This window comes from Ixodes scapularis, unplaced genomic scaffold (assembly GCF_016920785.2).
Source record: "Ixodes scapularis isolate PalLabHiFi unplaced genomic scaffold, ASM1692078v2 PGA_scaffold1__304_contigs__length_218370807, whole genome shotgun sequence".
NCBI lineage: Eukaryota > Metazoa > Arthropoda > Arachnida > Ixodida > Ixodidae > Ixodes > Ixodes scapularis.
The window spans coordinates 55,655,513-55,672,872 of record NW_024609846.1 but is presented as its reverse complement, the minus strand read 5'-3'; the positions used below and the strand labels follow the sequence as shown (position 1 = coordinate 55,672,872).

At 47.5% G+C, this 17,360-nt stretch overlaps 1 protein-coding gene across 1 annotated transcript in view; it reads left to right on the top strand.

Moving 5' to 3' along the window:
• Positions 1–14,769, top strand: part of LOC8036113 — a 169,982-nt gene extending 155,213 nt beyond the window's left edge. Inside the window, exons 2-3 of the mRNA XM_029986571.4 lie at positions 4,786–5,090; positions 14,559–14,769. Coding sequence (XP_029842431.2) covers positions 4,786–5,090; positions 14,559–14,769 — 516 coding nt within the window. The remainder of the gene's footprint in view (positions 1–4,785; positions 5,091–14,558) is intronic.
• The last annotated feature ends 2,591 nt before the right edge of the window (positions 14,770–17,360 follow it).

Here is a 17,360-nt window from a genome sequence, read left to right as displayed (position 1 = left end):
CAATTCTTCCGGAAGTTTATTAAAGGAGAATGAAATGTAATATTTTCTTAAACGCCTCCCGTAATTTGTGTATACCATAGGAATGGAAAAGGTTTCAGAATGCCTCAGATGTTTTTGTCTGTTGGCTCCATTCTTAAAATCGTTAGTATAATAATATTTCATTAAAATTATATATTCCCTCAATTCCTCAACCTGCTATATTTGTAGAGTGGACAATTTTTCACCATTATCAAGAGTTTCAAATTTCGAACCATAGGCAATACTATCTGCAATTCTATATATTAGTCTATTTAATTTTTTTCACGTGGATGTTCATGTAGCACGTTGGTGTTCATGTAGAACCCAGTGCTAACAGCTTCCGTTGGAGCAAAGCACTAAGGAAAAAAATATGTTCAAAAATACAAAGGAATTCGGCCTTTCCTGCAAGAAATCCCACGCATGTGTTCGGCAAAACTAGGAAATATACTCTGACAAAAGGAATTATTCAGTTTTATTCGAACCGCAAGAAACGTAAATTTTTAGGTGATTTTTTTTATCGTGTGACACTCGCCCATTCTAATGCACGGCACATTTTCCGTTAAACGATATTGGCATCGTGAGCTCGCGCTGCCACTCCAAAGCACATAGTTTGAAGGCCGGTCTTGGGCCTACCAAAACGCTTGACCCAACACTTCCGATAATAGCAAATATAATTGTTTGTTTCCTACCTCGCGATCTATAGCAGTCCTGTCCTTCGTGCCCTCCCTTCGGCGGCCAAAACCGCGTTTCAATGACGTACCCCAAATACAGCAACACCGATGAAAAACACCGATCGAAGGTCCCGCCACTCACGCGAGCGCAAACACCCTTCGCTTCGCGTCCCCGGACCAAACTCAGGGTCTCTTCTTATCACTAACGACCCCAGGCATACATGTACACCCGAGTTGGAAACAAACTACAGCGACTAAGCGTTACGCGATCACAAATCACGGGCGAAATCATTGTCCGGTGCCCGCACTCGCGCGTGCGCACACGCACTCACACACGCCCCAGGGGACGCGCCGTGTGTTCCTGTTGTGCACTTCGGTCGCTGCGACTACAGCACGGATGCTCGCGTGACAGGCACCACAACTCTTGGTCCGCACTCGAAGAGAAACAATGCATCCGCGTCCTTTGTGTTGCTACTCCCAGGGTACACAGAAGCGCGCTATTGCTAGCGACGACGATAGAGGCGCCGAGTTGTTGCTACATCTCGCGACGCTCTATTCGGAGTCGGTATATACTAGACCGCGCGGTTGCTACGAAACACGGACCATTATGAAGGAGCGTCCGTGGCTGTCGATCCTCTCCGGCAACGTCGTGTCCCTTTCTTTTGTCCGCCGGAGAAGATGGATCTCCACGAAGGACAAAAAAGGTGGGATGTCCAGCTATAACAGGGCCGGGGATGATGGACCCTTCGGTATCTTTGTTTGCGTTTGGGCGGTTGCCTGTTGCCCCGTGAAAACAAAGAGGTCATGCTGTAAGGTGACGAAAGCGTGATGCGATTATCCGCGATCGTTTGGGGTTTAGCGATATGTGCACCCGCCGTCATCCAGGCGGGGATCGGAACGGGCCGGATATCCACTCGCTGACCCGGAATGGGCAAAAAGCGGGCTCGAAAGAGGATTGTCCCGTGTTCAGAGAGGAACAAAAAATGGATTTGTAATCCCTTCGGAACATGGTTGCGAATAGTAGGATGTCCGAAATCTGGAGCGTGGGTGTATTTGTTAGAACTTCTCTCTTAACTGGCTCGAACGGTTCTAGACCCCGAAGTTTTGGATCCCTATAAGGGCTCTGAGATGTGAGTTATAATTGCTTCCAAAAATCACAAGTAAAAAAATAAATTTTTTGTAGTAAAATGATAAACTTGTATTAGGGTCAGCCTTAATCCTAGCTAAAAAGCACATGCTTAGAAAAGAAACAATCGATCGATAAAAAAGTACGCTAAAACGAGTGATGTTAGTTTGTCTTTCGTAGTGTCCCTTATAGACTGGGCTTCTCAGTTTAATGGGGAGTTTTAGCAGATCGCTCCGATAACTCCGGTAAGAATACCCGATACTCCGCCAGCTCATTTGTGCACGCACCGTATTGTTATCGGGTATCGGTATCGAAGTGAACTGAACAGTCTTCGAAAGCTTTGTAACGTAAAAAGGAAGTCCCATATACAGTTTTCTATAAGATCCTTGGAACCACCGCTTCGATACTATACACTATCAGTGATAGACAATCAAGCATTTGTGTTAAAATAAACTAGTGTGATTTTGACTTCACTATACACTTCCAGCAAATATTCTTGGTTCGCTCTTTCTCGTATTCTGTCCTTGTCACGTATACTCTCTCTGTGGCAAAAATACTGACTTTTCAGTATTGATTTCCCATCTACTTCACGGTATTGTAAAATGCAAAATCTTTATTTTACGCTATGTGACAATATGATGTTGAGGGGAGAAAGTAATGGAGGGGCGCAAAACACATTCGCAGCTGTAAAACATGATAAAGTTCCAGGGCATTACAAGCTCAGTTGTATAGAGAAAGCAAACTAAACAGTAACACAACTTTCATAGCTTACAGTATCAATATTACTTCACGTAAAGTTAAGCAGCAGCTTTCATTCGGTAAAACGTATAACTTACACACGCTCCGAAACAACTGACAAGAAAACAGCCTAGAGATGGAGGCATACCGCGCATTTGTCTCAATCATTATCGTGTTGTGAAACAGAGTATCTTAAAATATGGCAGGATGACAGGCACACCTAGTTTATTCGGTTGGACGAAGAATAGTTGCAAAAGTGTAGGTTAAATTTGCAACTCGTTAGGAATAACTTCACTATTTGTACAATAAAAGGTACATTAACAGCTGTTTCAAATAAGTTTTTTTCCAGTGACATCAACCTAAGTTTTACCCAATGCAGGGAACACATACATCACTACCTGCACTCTTTGTAAACCTTTTTTTCGAAAACATTGAGGAAACGTAGGAACACGAGACGGTTTTGAACAGCTTCATTTCACGCTACATCGCCATCTAGATCTATTCGGATGTCGATGTCGCGTGAAACCAGGTTGTCCAAAACAGTTGGTTGCGCACGTTTTACTCTCCCCGTATGCCGAAGTTAGTTCTCAACAGTGGGATCGAAAACCCGCTTATAACTTCTATCCTGCGTTAAAAATACGACAACACGGTGGGACGAGTAGAATTAGCCAAACAGATTTTTGGCTCTCTTACTGTCCGTGTTTAAATATATGACTCGTTAATCGAAAGCATCGGAACATAGTATAGCAGTTTAACCTTGAATGAAAGAAAAAACGAAAGAACCGAAGCGGTAAGGCCACTTTTTTAGATTGAACGTATACCAGTTCCGGCTGAATTGCGTGCTGAAAGCTTATCAATGTGGGACGAAACTTGGGACACGAAGTGAGAGAGATGAAAAGTCCGGTTATTTTTTTATGGTAAAACTATAAAGAGTAATGAGCAGTGACAATGACCGTGTATACATCTTCCGCTCCAACATTCGGACAGTCGATCAGAAAGCTTGCAACGGAGAGCTATAGCTTTCTATATACGGTTTTCACTTCGAATACGTTCTTCGCCCCCCCCCCCCCCTTTTTTTTTTTCTTTTTTTTTTGTGCAAAAGTGTAACCACAAAACGCACGCTTACTAGCTAAATTTAACGGCTTTCGTCACGTGACTTGACCACGTGACCCGTAGTGGCCCCAACCTCGATCGTCACCAGTGTGAACATAACCAGCCGTGCCCCCTGTCTCCTTAGGCTATCGGTAGGGCTCCGTGTTTGCGGATAAATCCGAAAAACTCCGAAAAGCACCCGCCGGTAAATTTTTTGGCAATTCGGATTTATCCGATAAACTCCGAATTGTTATGTCCCATGCCACCCCCCCCCCCCCCCCTTTTAAAAAAAAAAAAAAAAAAAATTTGTTGTTTGGGGGGGAAGGGCCCCAAGCAACAAAAAAAAATTTTTTTTTTTTTTAATTTTGTTTTACATTTTTGGCAGCGCAGGCTCAATGGTCCTGGGAAAATGACACCATAATTATCTTTCAAGCCTCGGACCGTTGTCAAAAGGGGGTCTTACGGCTTGTCTCGTCAAGGACGGTTCAGGCAAAAAGGTCATCGTACCATTCGTGTCCCGACAAAAGACACTCTTTTGGTTTCCAGTTTGGGCCATAAGATTTGGAATTTAGAGAAAGGAGGGGGTATGTTTCTGGGGGTAACAGTGAAAGCTATGGACCATAGAGATTTTATAAAATAGGGAAGAGGGGCAGTTGGAACTTCTCTATTACACCCACCTCGCGCGGCAGCGGGATAGATTGATCGGATGACTACGAGCTTCCTTGCGGCTATCTCCGGCAGTTTATTGATTTTAAGGTATCGACGTTTATCGAAGCCACACTTGTGTGCGACTTTTGTCGTGGGACAAATTAGTACTGCCAATGACACCAGCGTCAAATTCCACTGAAGAAATCTTAATTGATACAAGCGCGTTTTATTGTTTATCTGGCATACGTTTGCATTCGGTTATTATTTATTATTTTTAATAGGAAACACCGCGAAATTAATCTCCGAATTTCGGAGAATTGGGGATTTATGAAAAATAAACTCCGATAAACACCGAATTTGTGCTAAAAAATAAACTCCAAAAAACACCCTCCGAATTTCACGAAAAATAAACTCCGAAAACACGGAGCCCTAGCTATCGGCAACTAACAACAATTTTATGAGTCATAACCACATTATTTCGCTCCCCCGCAGGACGGTCACGAAGCCGAGACCGGCAAGGGAGTCCGCACCTTGGACAAATTGAGCGGCGGCGAGTACATCCGGGCCCTGCACCGGCTGGGCGGCCGCCGCCTAGACAAAATCAGCGGCGGCGAACTGCTCAGGGCGATGCCGGAGTCTCAAGACAGGTCGTCGGGCGAGGTGCTGCGGTCCCTGGGCGGGCCCTACGCGCTCAGGCGCCTCACGGTGCCCAGAGGCCTCGACAGAATCAGCGGCGGGGAGTACATCCGGGCCATGGGTCCGCCTGGCTTCCCAGCCGGGCCTGCGGCGGCTAAGAGGTCAGTTCATTCGAAGCGCATGCAGGCCGGTTCAAGCATACATGGCAGCGCTCACTCGATCAGCGCTATGCACTGAGAAACGATTGGAGGGCAGGAGACTGGACGTCAGCACGCCGAGCTCTGGTTGGAACGAATAGCGGGTAAACCGTAAAGCTAGGTGCCTTTGTGTGCACTGCCCTCGTCGAACGCCTTTTAGAGCGCAGAACGCCAGCGTCCGGCGTTTGGCTTTCGCATTCGAACGCATTCGACGAGTGCAGTGGAGACAAAGGCAGCTAGTTTTATAGGTCTACCCACTAATCATCTGAACCAGAGCTCGGTCGTTCTGGGGCCTTAATCTACACAGCAGGACCAAATGACCGGGGTATTGCCATTTGCTGCGATTGGTCAGCGGTGCGGAGTTGGCCAATCGGAGCAGACGGCCGTGTCCCGGGCCCTTGGTCCTACCGTGTAGGTTAGGGCCTATGACGTCCCCGCGCGGACTCTCGTCTCCTCCTCTCCCTCGGTATCTCTGCGCATAGACCCAGAGCTGACTTTGTGCTGTATCGGCGCTCCGTTGCACGTGACTCCACCTTTTCCCGCTTGGACCATACAATGCAGCTCTATAACTCTGCGCCAAGTCAGCGCCGACAGATGTGTCGACGCAGCGTCGACTTTGCGTCGTCTCACCGCTGCCTTACATGAGTGAGCCGGCCTTTACAAGGCCGGTTCACACATACATCGCAGCGCTAATTTAAAGAACAGCACGGAAGGCCGGTTCGCTCATTTGTCTTGTACCGTGCCGAGTGCGTTGTGATCTCAATTGTAGCCTCTGGCACACTGACGCCATTTATCGTGCGCCCCTGGAAGACTTCTGACCTGCGATATATTTTTACAATTGTCTAGGCATCTGTTTTTCGTCGTAAGCTTTAAATAATTTCGACAATTTTATCGGTGACTATTTCTTGTAATTAGTGCGTTGTTATCACCGGCTAAACTATAATCACGCTGAGTAAATGTGGCGCGATTCTGCGCTTTATCTATGTGCGTGCGTGATTGGTTCACTCGTATATATAGCAAACGCACAAGGACGACGAGAGCCGGGATGATGCACTTCTAGCGCTGTTTGATTGGTTCCATCGGATCGTAGCCTTGGCTGCATGCCGTAGGACTTAACAGTGTTCCAAGTCTACCCGATAGATGGCGTCAGTGTGCCAGAGGTTACAAGAGATCCCATATCACACACGGCACAGTCAAACGCAAATGTGTGAGTTAGTTTTAACTTCAGCGTAACTTAGCACCGATGCCACGCTCTATCGGTGCTATATCACTGACCTATAACGCAAAGTCAGCGCTGCATGAGCGAGGTCAGGGGCATTTCGAGCGCTGAGGTATAGCGCTGTAGCCTATGTGTTAACCGGCTTTTGGGAAGAACGAAAATAGAGCTGACTGCTTCGAATGAACAGCACGTCAAACGGCTCACGTGCAACGACATGTACACCACCAAGGTATATCGCGGAATACCGCAGAAAGGCTAGAGTGTGGCGATGTCGGAAAACACATTTAGAAGAAAACGCGGTTTGCGCTGGGACAGTGAGATTGATTGGCATGTTTGGCTCGAGAACGTTTTTCAGGGCCTCGTCATTAGATAAGAAATTTCTTCGTTAATCGCGATGATTGGTTCTCAACGTACTCTTGTAGGGGGAAAAGTAGAGACGTTTAACATCCTTTATTTTGATTTGTAACTTGACGAATGCACAGCCGCTGGAAAAAAAAAGGCGAAATTGATTAATTAATTAGCTACTTAACACAATATTTAAATAGCATTCTTTTTTTTTCTTTTTTTTTGGTTGGGGGGGGGGGACCAAAATGAGGAACGACAGTATTTTAGTTTAGCCGTGACGTGAAATATTGATTATAACTTAGTAGTGAGCTCAAAGGGCCGAGAAATTACATCCTTGTACCAGGGCCGGCTAGCTAGAAGAGCGTCTCAGCTGAGACTGGGTGAAAGAAAGCACTGCAAAGGCTGGGGCGCGCGAGCGTGTTCAGACGCGGTTTTTAGTCCCACTCAGCTCGTGCGCTGGCCTTGACAGTGCTTTCTTTCCCTCAATCTAAGCTGAGATGCTCTTTCCAGCAAGCCGACCCCGACTTCAAACCAAACCGAAGCCGCCAAAGAGCGCCAGTGACCTCGATCCCTGTGCCCTGCGCCTGCTGCACAGCCTGTGTATGGTGGCGCCGCAGTTGACGTCAGCAGTCCTCAAATCAGTGGAGGTTCTTCGTATAATAATGTTCAATTTTCGCCAGTTCATTTTCGCTCGTAGATTTTGTTAAAATATGTATTTGTTTCTTGGTAAAGAGGCGGCTAAGCTGAACTTCAGATATACCTGATTTCGAAGGTTCTCCATGCAAAGTGTAAAAAGTTGAAAGTATGCCAAGAAATTTTAAATGTCCCGCAGTTAACTGTAAAAACGACAAGACATTCCATTTTTTTTTTATCACCAGTTTAGTCTGTAGGTGGGTTAGGGCTCTGCATGCTTAGAACTTAATTCTAACTCCAGGCACGTTAAGTTACTTGGCGTCGTAAACACGAGAGCAAATATGCTTGTTCCATGCGCACGCAGCACCAAGTTTGCATTGCCTTAGGCTGTATTTTGTAGCGTAAAACTGTCGCGATCGCAAGTGTTCACTCGACATGTGCATTGTCATCTTGTAAGATACGCACTGTCAAATCTTTTGTTACAAAAAAAGAAAAAAAGCACGCATTGCGTTTTGTGGTTTTAATATCAGGTCATTAGCGGATTGGTGAAGGTAACCGCGACAATGCGTACTAGCCAATATTAAACTGTACCATTGCGAATTCTGTGTTTGTGCCAAGGGCTCTTGTCGTCTTTTTTTTTTTTTTTTCCTTCTTCTTCTTTACTGTGCCAAAACGTTTTTCGCATGACAAGCGTGCACGTGTCATTAAGAAAAGCGAATGCTGTTCACGCGTAATTTTGTTCATTTTTAGCGCATCTGATGAGGATACTACCTCTGGGACGATTGTAACGACGGGGTAGGTACACCATGCACTAAACCCCGCGACAAACAGTTTAAAAAATAGTACGCGCCGAACAACGTTGTGCAGACACAGAATGAAAACGCAGAGGTTAAGAGATTTTACGCCACATGGCCAGAAACAGTCGCAAGTGAGTGCACCCACGGTCGTAAAGAGTCGCAAGTGTGTGAACCAGTCTTAAGGCTCACGATCATAAGAAGTCGCAAGTGTGTGTCGCTGAATACAGTAGTGTGTCCTTCTAATGAACCGATTCAATCACGGCTCGACATTTAACAGACACAGCGGCCCTTCAGGGTCAAATTCGGTGCTCTGCAGGCTCCGGTTGCTCTCTTATTCGGGCACAGAATCAGCGGCTCGCTATTTACGTTACAGCAGTCGCGGATATCTGTGGCGACGTCCTGCCTCGCTGTTCTATACGCGATCCACGTTAATCGAATTCCGACGCCACGCTTCTCTGAACCAATTCGAGATTCACCCGTATTTCTCAAACAACTTCGAAACTGGGGTAATTATTTGCGTCAGGGATGGTGCACGTCCAGAGCACACTATATAGGATCTACAGCGGGAACCGAACGCGCGTTCGTTGTGTATATAGCGAACGAAAGGCATCGTATATCGATCCCCTTCATTAAAAAGGGCACGCGAGCACCCCTGCCACGAGAAAGCTGCCGACGAAAGATTCGGAGACCGCACAGAGTTCAGCAAGGCCGTTAGACCACTCCCTCAAAAAAAAAAAAAAAGAAAGAAAGCTAGTGAGTTCATTTTTTTGCTGAACAAGGAAGCAGCCAATCAAGGCGAAACCGGAAGGATCACAGCGAGTGACACAACTCGGAGTACGATTAGATCGAGAAAATTCGACGTGCGCTAAGACAATCAAAGAGCAAGTGAACCGGCTAACTCACTGTCTCTGAACACGTTACTTTTTTTCTGTTTTTAGAGCGCAGCTCTTAGGCGCCCGTTTCCGGTTTGAGCGGTGTCGGCGTCGCCGTCGCCGTCGCCGTCGGCGTAACTGCGCGGTGCATTATGGGAAGTGTCCCATAATGCACCGCGCAAGACCCTCATGACGTCACGTGTGACGTCACGAGGGTTTCACGCGGTGCATTATGAGACATTTCCCATGATGCAACGCGCAGGGAGGAGGACGAGGGGAGGAGAGGATGAGCGGATAGAGGAAGGGGAGGGGGAAGGGAGCGGAAGGGAGGAGGAGGAGGACCAGGAGAGAAGAAGAGGAGAAGGGAACAGGGGAGGAGGGGGGATGAGAAGGAGGAGAGGAGGGAGGAGGAGGGGAGGAAGCGAGAAGGAGAAGGAAGAGGAGGGAGGAGGGGAGGAGTAGCAGAGAGGATGAGGAGGTAAGGAGGAGGGAGGAGCGGTACACCCTCCCTTCCGTACCCTTCCTTCCTCCTCCTCAAGAGATGCGCTCTAATTAGGTGTTACAGGGTGTTGCAAACGTCTTTCATTTTTTTATTCTGAGCTTTGGCAGGATTTGCTTATGACGTCATCGTTAGTGGATCGCCAACCCGCCCCAAGCGGCAAACACCAGAAGCTCGACGAGAGCCGCCGTAAAGCGGCAGACGCGTGCGTCTTGGCGTCGCCGCGCGTCTTGTTAGCTCGTTATGAGGAACCACCAGACGCGCGTCAGTTATGCCGACGCAAGGTAGGTGGCGTTGACAGGATCCCCTGGTGATGACGTTTGGGGCTGGTGGTATGCGGAGCGCAGGTTCGTCTGCTTCTTTTGCTAGGGCTGTGGTGACGTCAGAACGCCGAGCTCTGAGTGGCTCCAATTAGAATGATAGTGGGTAGACCCCGAGGCAGCTTGCGTCAAGATCTATAATCACTATTCTTCAATCAGAGCCAGTCAGAGCTTGGCGTTCTGACGTCACCACAACCCCTGCAAGAGAAGCAGACCAACTTGCGCTCCGTTCAATGCAGTATACACGTTTTCTTGTGTTTTTTCTGTTTTGTTTCCTGTCGTTCTCTGTCACATGGGTTCCGTATCTGGTTTGCGGGACGAAAAAATAATAAACATTTCAACCTGGAATATGCGAGAAAATGTAGGTGAGGCAAAACAAGAATGTGTGATAATAACGCATTTTTCGTAAACTCCTTCCAGCGACGTGGAGGGATCAAAACGATGTTTTACCGCATACCAGAAGTGACGACGTTCAAAATGGCTGCGCCCATGTGGGAATAAAGTGTATAGAATAGACCGCTCTCACTAAGCGTCGTTCGGCGCATGCGTGACGCCGCCATAACTTTAGTTCGCAGGAGGCAGAGGGCAGTGCCAGGGCAGTGCACGAGAGGGCTCCTGCCGTCTCGTGCCTACACGCGCAGAGCTCCAGCGAGGTTGTCGCACGGGCAGAAAGACTAAAGGCCGGTTCAGACACTTGCGTTTGAGTTCGTTTGACTGCGTTGCGTCGAGAACCGAAAGCGAGTCACCGGCACATCTGTGCTTCGTATGAAGCGTGGAATCCAATTCAAGGAATCATCTTGGCACGCGATATAAGCAGCAGGGATGTCCTGGTTTCTCGCTGCCGCAACGCAGTGAAACGCAATCAAACGCAGTCAAACGTAACTGTCTGAACCAGGCTTCAAGTTCCCTCGATGCATTGCGGCAGTGGTGGCATATGTCAAACTGGCTGGTCAGAGCCGTATATGTAGAAAGTTTGACCATTCATTGGGAAGTACGGGAGTCTAATTAAGAAGCGCCATTGGCCGAAAGCGGGCTGAGCGTGTTCCAGGGCGTCTTCAGAAATTCGAATGTGACCAACCAGAAGCCGGATATAATACCCTGGCGGTGGTCGCGAGAAACAAACCTGATAAGTGCATCAGAGTTACTCTCGGTGACTGAAAATATGGTAATGTTTAAATTGCGCTCATTCAAAATGATGGTGGAAGAGTGCGACTAGCGGAACGATCAACATAATACTTACGCCAAGCGCCGAGGGCCAGGAATCCGCGGTCCGAGCGGTCACACTCTGTCCGAGCAAAACAGAGTTGAGCGGCGCATTCGTTTCTTACATCTTTCTGCATGATCATGATCGAAACATCACGTGCACCCTATTTTCAACCACGAATAGTTACTACACTTCACTCTTACGTGCCTATTAAAACCATATACGAACATATACCTTTGATCAGAATGTTTCTCGCTACTACCGCTAGGGGATTCTTTTCGGCTTCCTGTTGGCCAAGAAAGCATGTCAAGCCCTCTTTCTGTGCCTCATGCACACCCTGGCTCTGCCCGCGCCTCCCATTGACCAAACTCTCTCTATACACGGCTCTGTGGCTGGTGAGATCGGTCTATTGCACTCAAAAAGTTTCTAAATTATAGGTTTTCTTTTTTTTTTATGGTGACGACTTTATCGACGGGTTTCACAAAGTATAGGAAGTATTCACTGGCGGCCATAACTATGTGCATGAGTGCTTAGCGCGTGCTCAAGGCGAGCTTCCACAGCTCCTTTGTAACGTGCATTCCGCACCCTCAAGATTGCCGGTCTTAGCAGCCTATTAATGTGGGCTCGTTCAGAGCATGCGCTCTAGACACCACCCACAAATATGGCGCCCAGTGAATACTCCTTATAGAATAAATCCAATAACGGGCATGCGCGTCATCCTTCAGAAAGGCGATTAAATAAAAATGTGCGTATCTCCCTCTCTGCGGTGACGCAATGCTCTGATTGGACGGCGCCACGCGGCATTTCGTCACTGAAGAGCATAAATTAGGCCGATTTCGCTTTCTTTGCTGTGGACAGAATAGTCGGCGTTCAGGAAGTTCACCAATGGCTAGGTGACGTGACAATTGCGCGATAGTGAAGGAGATTAGTGTCAACTGTTTGGCTCTAATCATTTCTTCCTTCTTAAACTTTCTGCTTTTCTTTTTTTTTTTTCTGGATGTCTCCTCTGTATTCGGTGAAAGATCTTAAATAATATTCAATTTTGTTAGACTTTGTAAATCCTGCAGGTAAAGTTAAAACCTTTACCTGCATGATTTTTTTTTTCGCGCAAAACGTTAGATTAGGGTATCTACAGGTTTTCCCGCTCATAATAATCCAAGTGCCAGCTTTTTTAATCCGAGTGTCCCTGAATTTAATCCAGCTGTACACCAATTTAATACAAGTGTCAATTAATTTAATCCAAGTTGTCAACAATTTAATCTAAGTTGTCAACAATTTTGGTTTGGATCCTTCAGAGGTCGGCCTCGGAAGGGTCCAAACCTACCTAAACAATCCTACCAAAAGGTACATCCGCTCAAGATCTGGCGTGAAGGCTTGACTGCTGGTGACGAGGCGGTAACATCAAGAAACTTGCTTAATCACTAGGAATTAACGTGAAAACTGCTCGGTCAATTGCAAAGACTGACAGAGATTAACCAAAACGCAGAGGAGGCTCAAAGAAGACATTCGACTCCGATGTTGTGAAGGCTCTGGAAGCTATATGTGGATGAAAGCAACTCAAACAAGAGCTTGAAGCAACTGGGCCAGGTATCAAAACCAGCCTATCTACAATTGACAGACTTTTGGATGGGCACGGTTGAACAACAAAGGCAACGTTTTCTGCAGCCCGTTGACCGAAAGCGCGATGACGTAAAAAGTGCAAGAAAAGAATGTGCTTCGTGGCTACAGGCGGGCGTCCCGCCTCAACTTCGATATTACGTTGACGATGCAATCTTTAATATTTGGTGTAGTCGGAGGCTTCGGAGGTCAAAGCGTGGGATGAACGACGTCGTGAGGACTGCAGGTACCAGAGGGCCCAATATCAACATTCTCGCATGCATGTCTGCTGACGGGATCCTGTTGTGAAGAAGTGTGGGAAAAGTGTCCTGGTTGACTTTCAGCGTATTCCTGGAGGAAGCTAAGAGGAAGATCATGGCAACAGCTCCTGGCCAGGATGCGGTCATTATGTATTATAATGCTCTCGCACACTGACCAGTCGCAGACGCCACCTTGTCCCAGGGGCACTCTTTGAAACACTTACCAGATACATGCCGTTCTTCAACCCAATTGAAGAGATGTTTTCCAAGTTAAAGTCCGGCGTGAAACCTTACCTCAGTGAGCATAGTGCAGCCGTACTTGCACGGCCTGAAGCTACCACCTTAATGAACACCAATGGCTGGTGCTACAAACGGAGACGCAAGAAGCAATCCAGAAAATTCAGCGTGTTGATTGCGCGGCCCATGACCGCAATCATTTTAAGTACATTGTGCCTGCCCTTCAAACCCGGGACATGTAGCTCACATATTCGAGTGTGGAATACGCGCAGTCGAAAATCAGCATCGTGATTTGCAAAAAAAAATATTCATGCCATTGAATGCGTACATCTAATTGAAATAAAAAAGTTGAAACACGGTTTCACTGTCAATCCTCTTGAAAATATTCGTTACTATTCTAAAACTGACAAAACATTCTCATCCCTCAGTCTCGGGCTTATGTATAATGGTCTAAGAAATCCCTCAAAATCCACGAGAGATCCAGCCATGAACATAAATATACAGCTAGAAGTCATTCACGACTTGCAAGATAGACCTCTAAAACGGTTGTAACATATATGAGTTAGTAGTCATAGTTAATTCACAGATATGAACGGAAGAAATTGAGTGACTCTCAAATCTGATTGAGCGACTCTCTGGCTGGATAAATGGCTGAAAGATTAAATTGTTCACAATTTGGATTAAATTCATTGAAGCTTCTTTAAATTGGTGTACAGTTGGATTAAATTCAGAGACACTCGGATTAAAAAAGCTGGCACTTGGATCATTATGAGCTGAAAAAGCTGTATACGCTACCTATAAAAATGTACAATAAATGGTCGCGTATTCGCCGAGGTAATATAAAAAAGTTAAAAAAAAAAAGAGTTAAACCAAAACTCAAGGGCTAGCTCAAGGAATGTGGTTTCAGGAACTTCGACAGTCACGAGCACTGTTTCCCGCACGGGACTACGCGTTCGGTCTTGCGGCGGTCATAAAAATTACATTATATAGATTCCGTTATTTCCGTTAATAAAGATTAGCTTTACACTTCATTATATATATATATATATAATATAGTTACGTATCGTTACGAGGAAAAAGAAAACAGGGGTAGCATCGAGCAGCCGGTTGTCTATCCGCAATGCAGGCAGTCAAACCAAGTCGAGTCTCACCACGTATATCGTCTTGCGGCGGGTGTTTCCGCCGACAACTTAAGAAGCATTGGGCGTGATCGAGAGCCGAGCGTAATTCGTAACGTTCCTCAGTCAATCGGGTTGCGTCATTAGCCGATAAGAGCGCCGGCGAAACGAGTCGTGAATATAAAAAATCACGCGCGTTGCGTTTCTTAAAGTCTCCGCCATATCAGTCTGTATGCCACAGCCTATCCATTTGACCGGAAACGCCCCACACAAACTGGCAGCTGCTTGTTCGTGCTAAACGCGTGCCCCGCTCTGTGTGCCCACTCCCGCAGGTTCGACTCCTTGAGCGGCCTGACGTTCGGCGGCGACCAGCACGCGGCGCGGAAGCGGTGGTACGGCCACGGGGACTTCGACGAGATCGACAACGTGGGCTGGCCGGGCTTCACCAAGCGCAACTTCGACGAGATCGATCGAACGGGTTTCGAGGGATTCTACAAGCGGGCCGCCAACGCCGCCGCCGCACCGGCTGCGCGCGAAGACTAAGCGGCGGACAAGCTGGTCGGCGCAACGGTCCCTCGTCGTGGCGCGCGCCATCTCCTGATTTGCCGTCAGCCTTCGTCGCCCCTCGATGCTCGCTACTTTGCTCAGGTGAGAGAGCGCGGGAACGCCAACCTCTCGCACGGTCTAAATACCGCAAGTCGCATTGCTCGTATACATACGTCCTGCAAGACACTCACTGCAGACACACACGATGACGGAGGTATATTCTGAGGACACTCCTCGAGCTTATTCAAAACACGTTGGCCTCGTACATGTGTGAACTTCGTTACATGTCCGCGGACAGTGTTTGTGTGACCGATGTGAGACAATGAGGGAACACCGCCTCGTACAGTGTCTCCAGATCTGCCGTTTGTATGCGACGTATAAAAGCAGCTGTGAGCGCGGCCTAAAGAATCCTGGGCATTCACTTTCCTGCAGAGCATCCGGGTATACTGCCTAAGAAATCTGGAGCGTCGACTTTCCCGCAAAGCACTTTCGAGAGCCAATTGCCGCAATCTGGGGAGGGCACTCGGCGAATGACAAAGCTGTAGATATGCTTAGACCTTACAAAGAGAGCCTGCGTTGTGGCATTGATTACGGTGAATTGTGATACGCAGCGTCAATGAGGAACTTTTTTTTTAGGTAACATATTTTTAGTTTTTGTATATTGCAGCGATTAACTCTCCAATGTACTTTCTAAAAAAATTAATGCGGACATTTTTTTTTTCTTTTTTTCTTATTCTTGCAGTGTTTGGACAGGACCGTTGTTTATAGAGACCACTGGTAACGTGTTTAGCGGGGCTTTATTTCATGGAGACGTTGGGTGTCCCGGTGCCGAGGAAGACAAGTTTAAATCAATCAATCCACTTTCTTCGCTTTACATATATCGTTGCTGAAAAAAAAATGATGCGCAACGTAGCTGTATAGTACACGTACCTCCTTCGATAGCCGTTGAAGCAGGAAACAAAAATTTATAATGAACATGGCCTACAAGGTAAAACTGCTCAAATAATACAACGTGAGTGCGAATTGTGCATGGCATGAGCTCTGACTGCGGCCTTTTTTTTTTAATTACATGAGTGGAGAGGCGGTGCGAGGCCTTTACCCAATCATTGAGCTACGTTACAAACCAGCAGTTCCAGTGTTTTGGCATGCGCTGCGCTTGAGTAACTGTTCGCGAAAGATTGTTTGTGTCGGATATAAACGCTCGTGCTCTTCGAAACACACGTTTGTATGGGTCCATATCACATGAGCGAATGACATTTTAGCGAACAGCGACATTTTAGCGAATGGACGTTTTAGCGAATAACCGGGAAGCGCGTTAACCCATCCGCCGCGCTGCGCTTTACGCCGCTTCGCCGGCGACAGTCTGCGGCGGCTCATTACAAAAATGTGAACCCATTTGGCCCACCCGAAAACGCCGCCTCGCGGCGTCCGACTATTCGCTAAAGTGTCATTCGGTGAAACGTGGGCGTTCGCAAAAACGTCATTCGATCAAGTGAGTGCTTCCCCGTTTATATGTATACGAGTTCGTATTCCTGATGTCACTGCTCGGAGGTGGCACTTTTCCAGACTTTCAAAAGCAAGTGGAGAAATCTATAGCCTCTGCACACGCGCAGTTTACGTCTCTTCACATGAGCGGTGCTGATACCTCACGCTAGTTTACCTTCAGTAACTTGGTGACTACCAACTGTCAGTGACTGTTAAACAAGGTGTTTCGTTTGTTTGTTTTTTGCGCCGCTGGAGTTTCTGCTTAGTCGGTGTTCGCAGCCAGCTTAGGCCAAGCTAGCCTGACACCAGTAAGCCTGTTGTTTTCAGTAGGCAGCAGTCATCCTGCCCGTGCCTAGTTCATGCAGCTTCACATATCTCGTTACTATGGTCACAGACAGTTTCTCGTTCTTGAGTTCGTGAGTTTGCTGAATTTGCTGATAACGCTAAAGAATGAATCATGAAGCAAAAGTAGCATAAGCTACGCCCTGCGTTTCTTGAGTTGCCTGCAACAAAACCCCACTTTTACAGCGTCAGCTGTACTGAGCTTGTCGTACTGGGCGAGTGTCGTGTTTGCGAAAACGAAGTCGAACGGATCATGTTTGTCGCAGGTGGCTTTGGCTTTGGCACCGAGAAGAAGGCGAGCACAGCAGTGATATACCTTCGCCCTTGCTTGAAGCACAGCGTGTTCGGCCAATAGCCGTGGCGCTGGGGGTCATGTAATCGATCTCCTTGCCGCTTGCTCTTTTTCGCTTTCGGTCGGCCGTTTCCTCGGCGCTCTCAAGCATGGAACACATGAACGGTGAAAGTGGGCGCCGCGCGGGACTCGCCGCTTGCCACTATTTGTCTGTGCGTAGGTTTGTGCGTAGGTGCGTCGCAGGCAGGCTTCGAGCGACACAGCACCCTGCGGAAGTGACGTAGCTACGCCAGCACCGGTTGCCATGGGTGCTGGCGCGCGCTGCCGCGCGGCGCCCATTTTCATCGCTTATGTGTCTCCGAAGCATACGCCGCAGCAAACCGCGGCTTCTCGACGGCGTAAACACTCCCGTGAGAGAGAACGTCGTCCTAGCACATAGGGTGCGCCGACGGTCTAACCCTATGTGCTA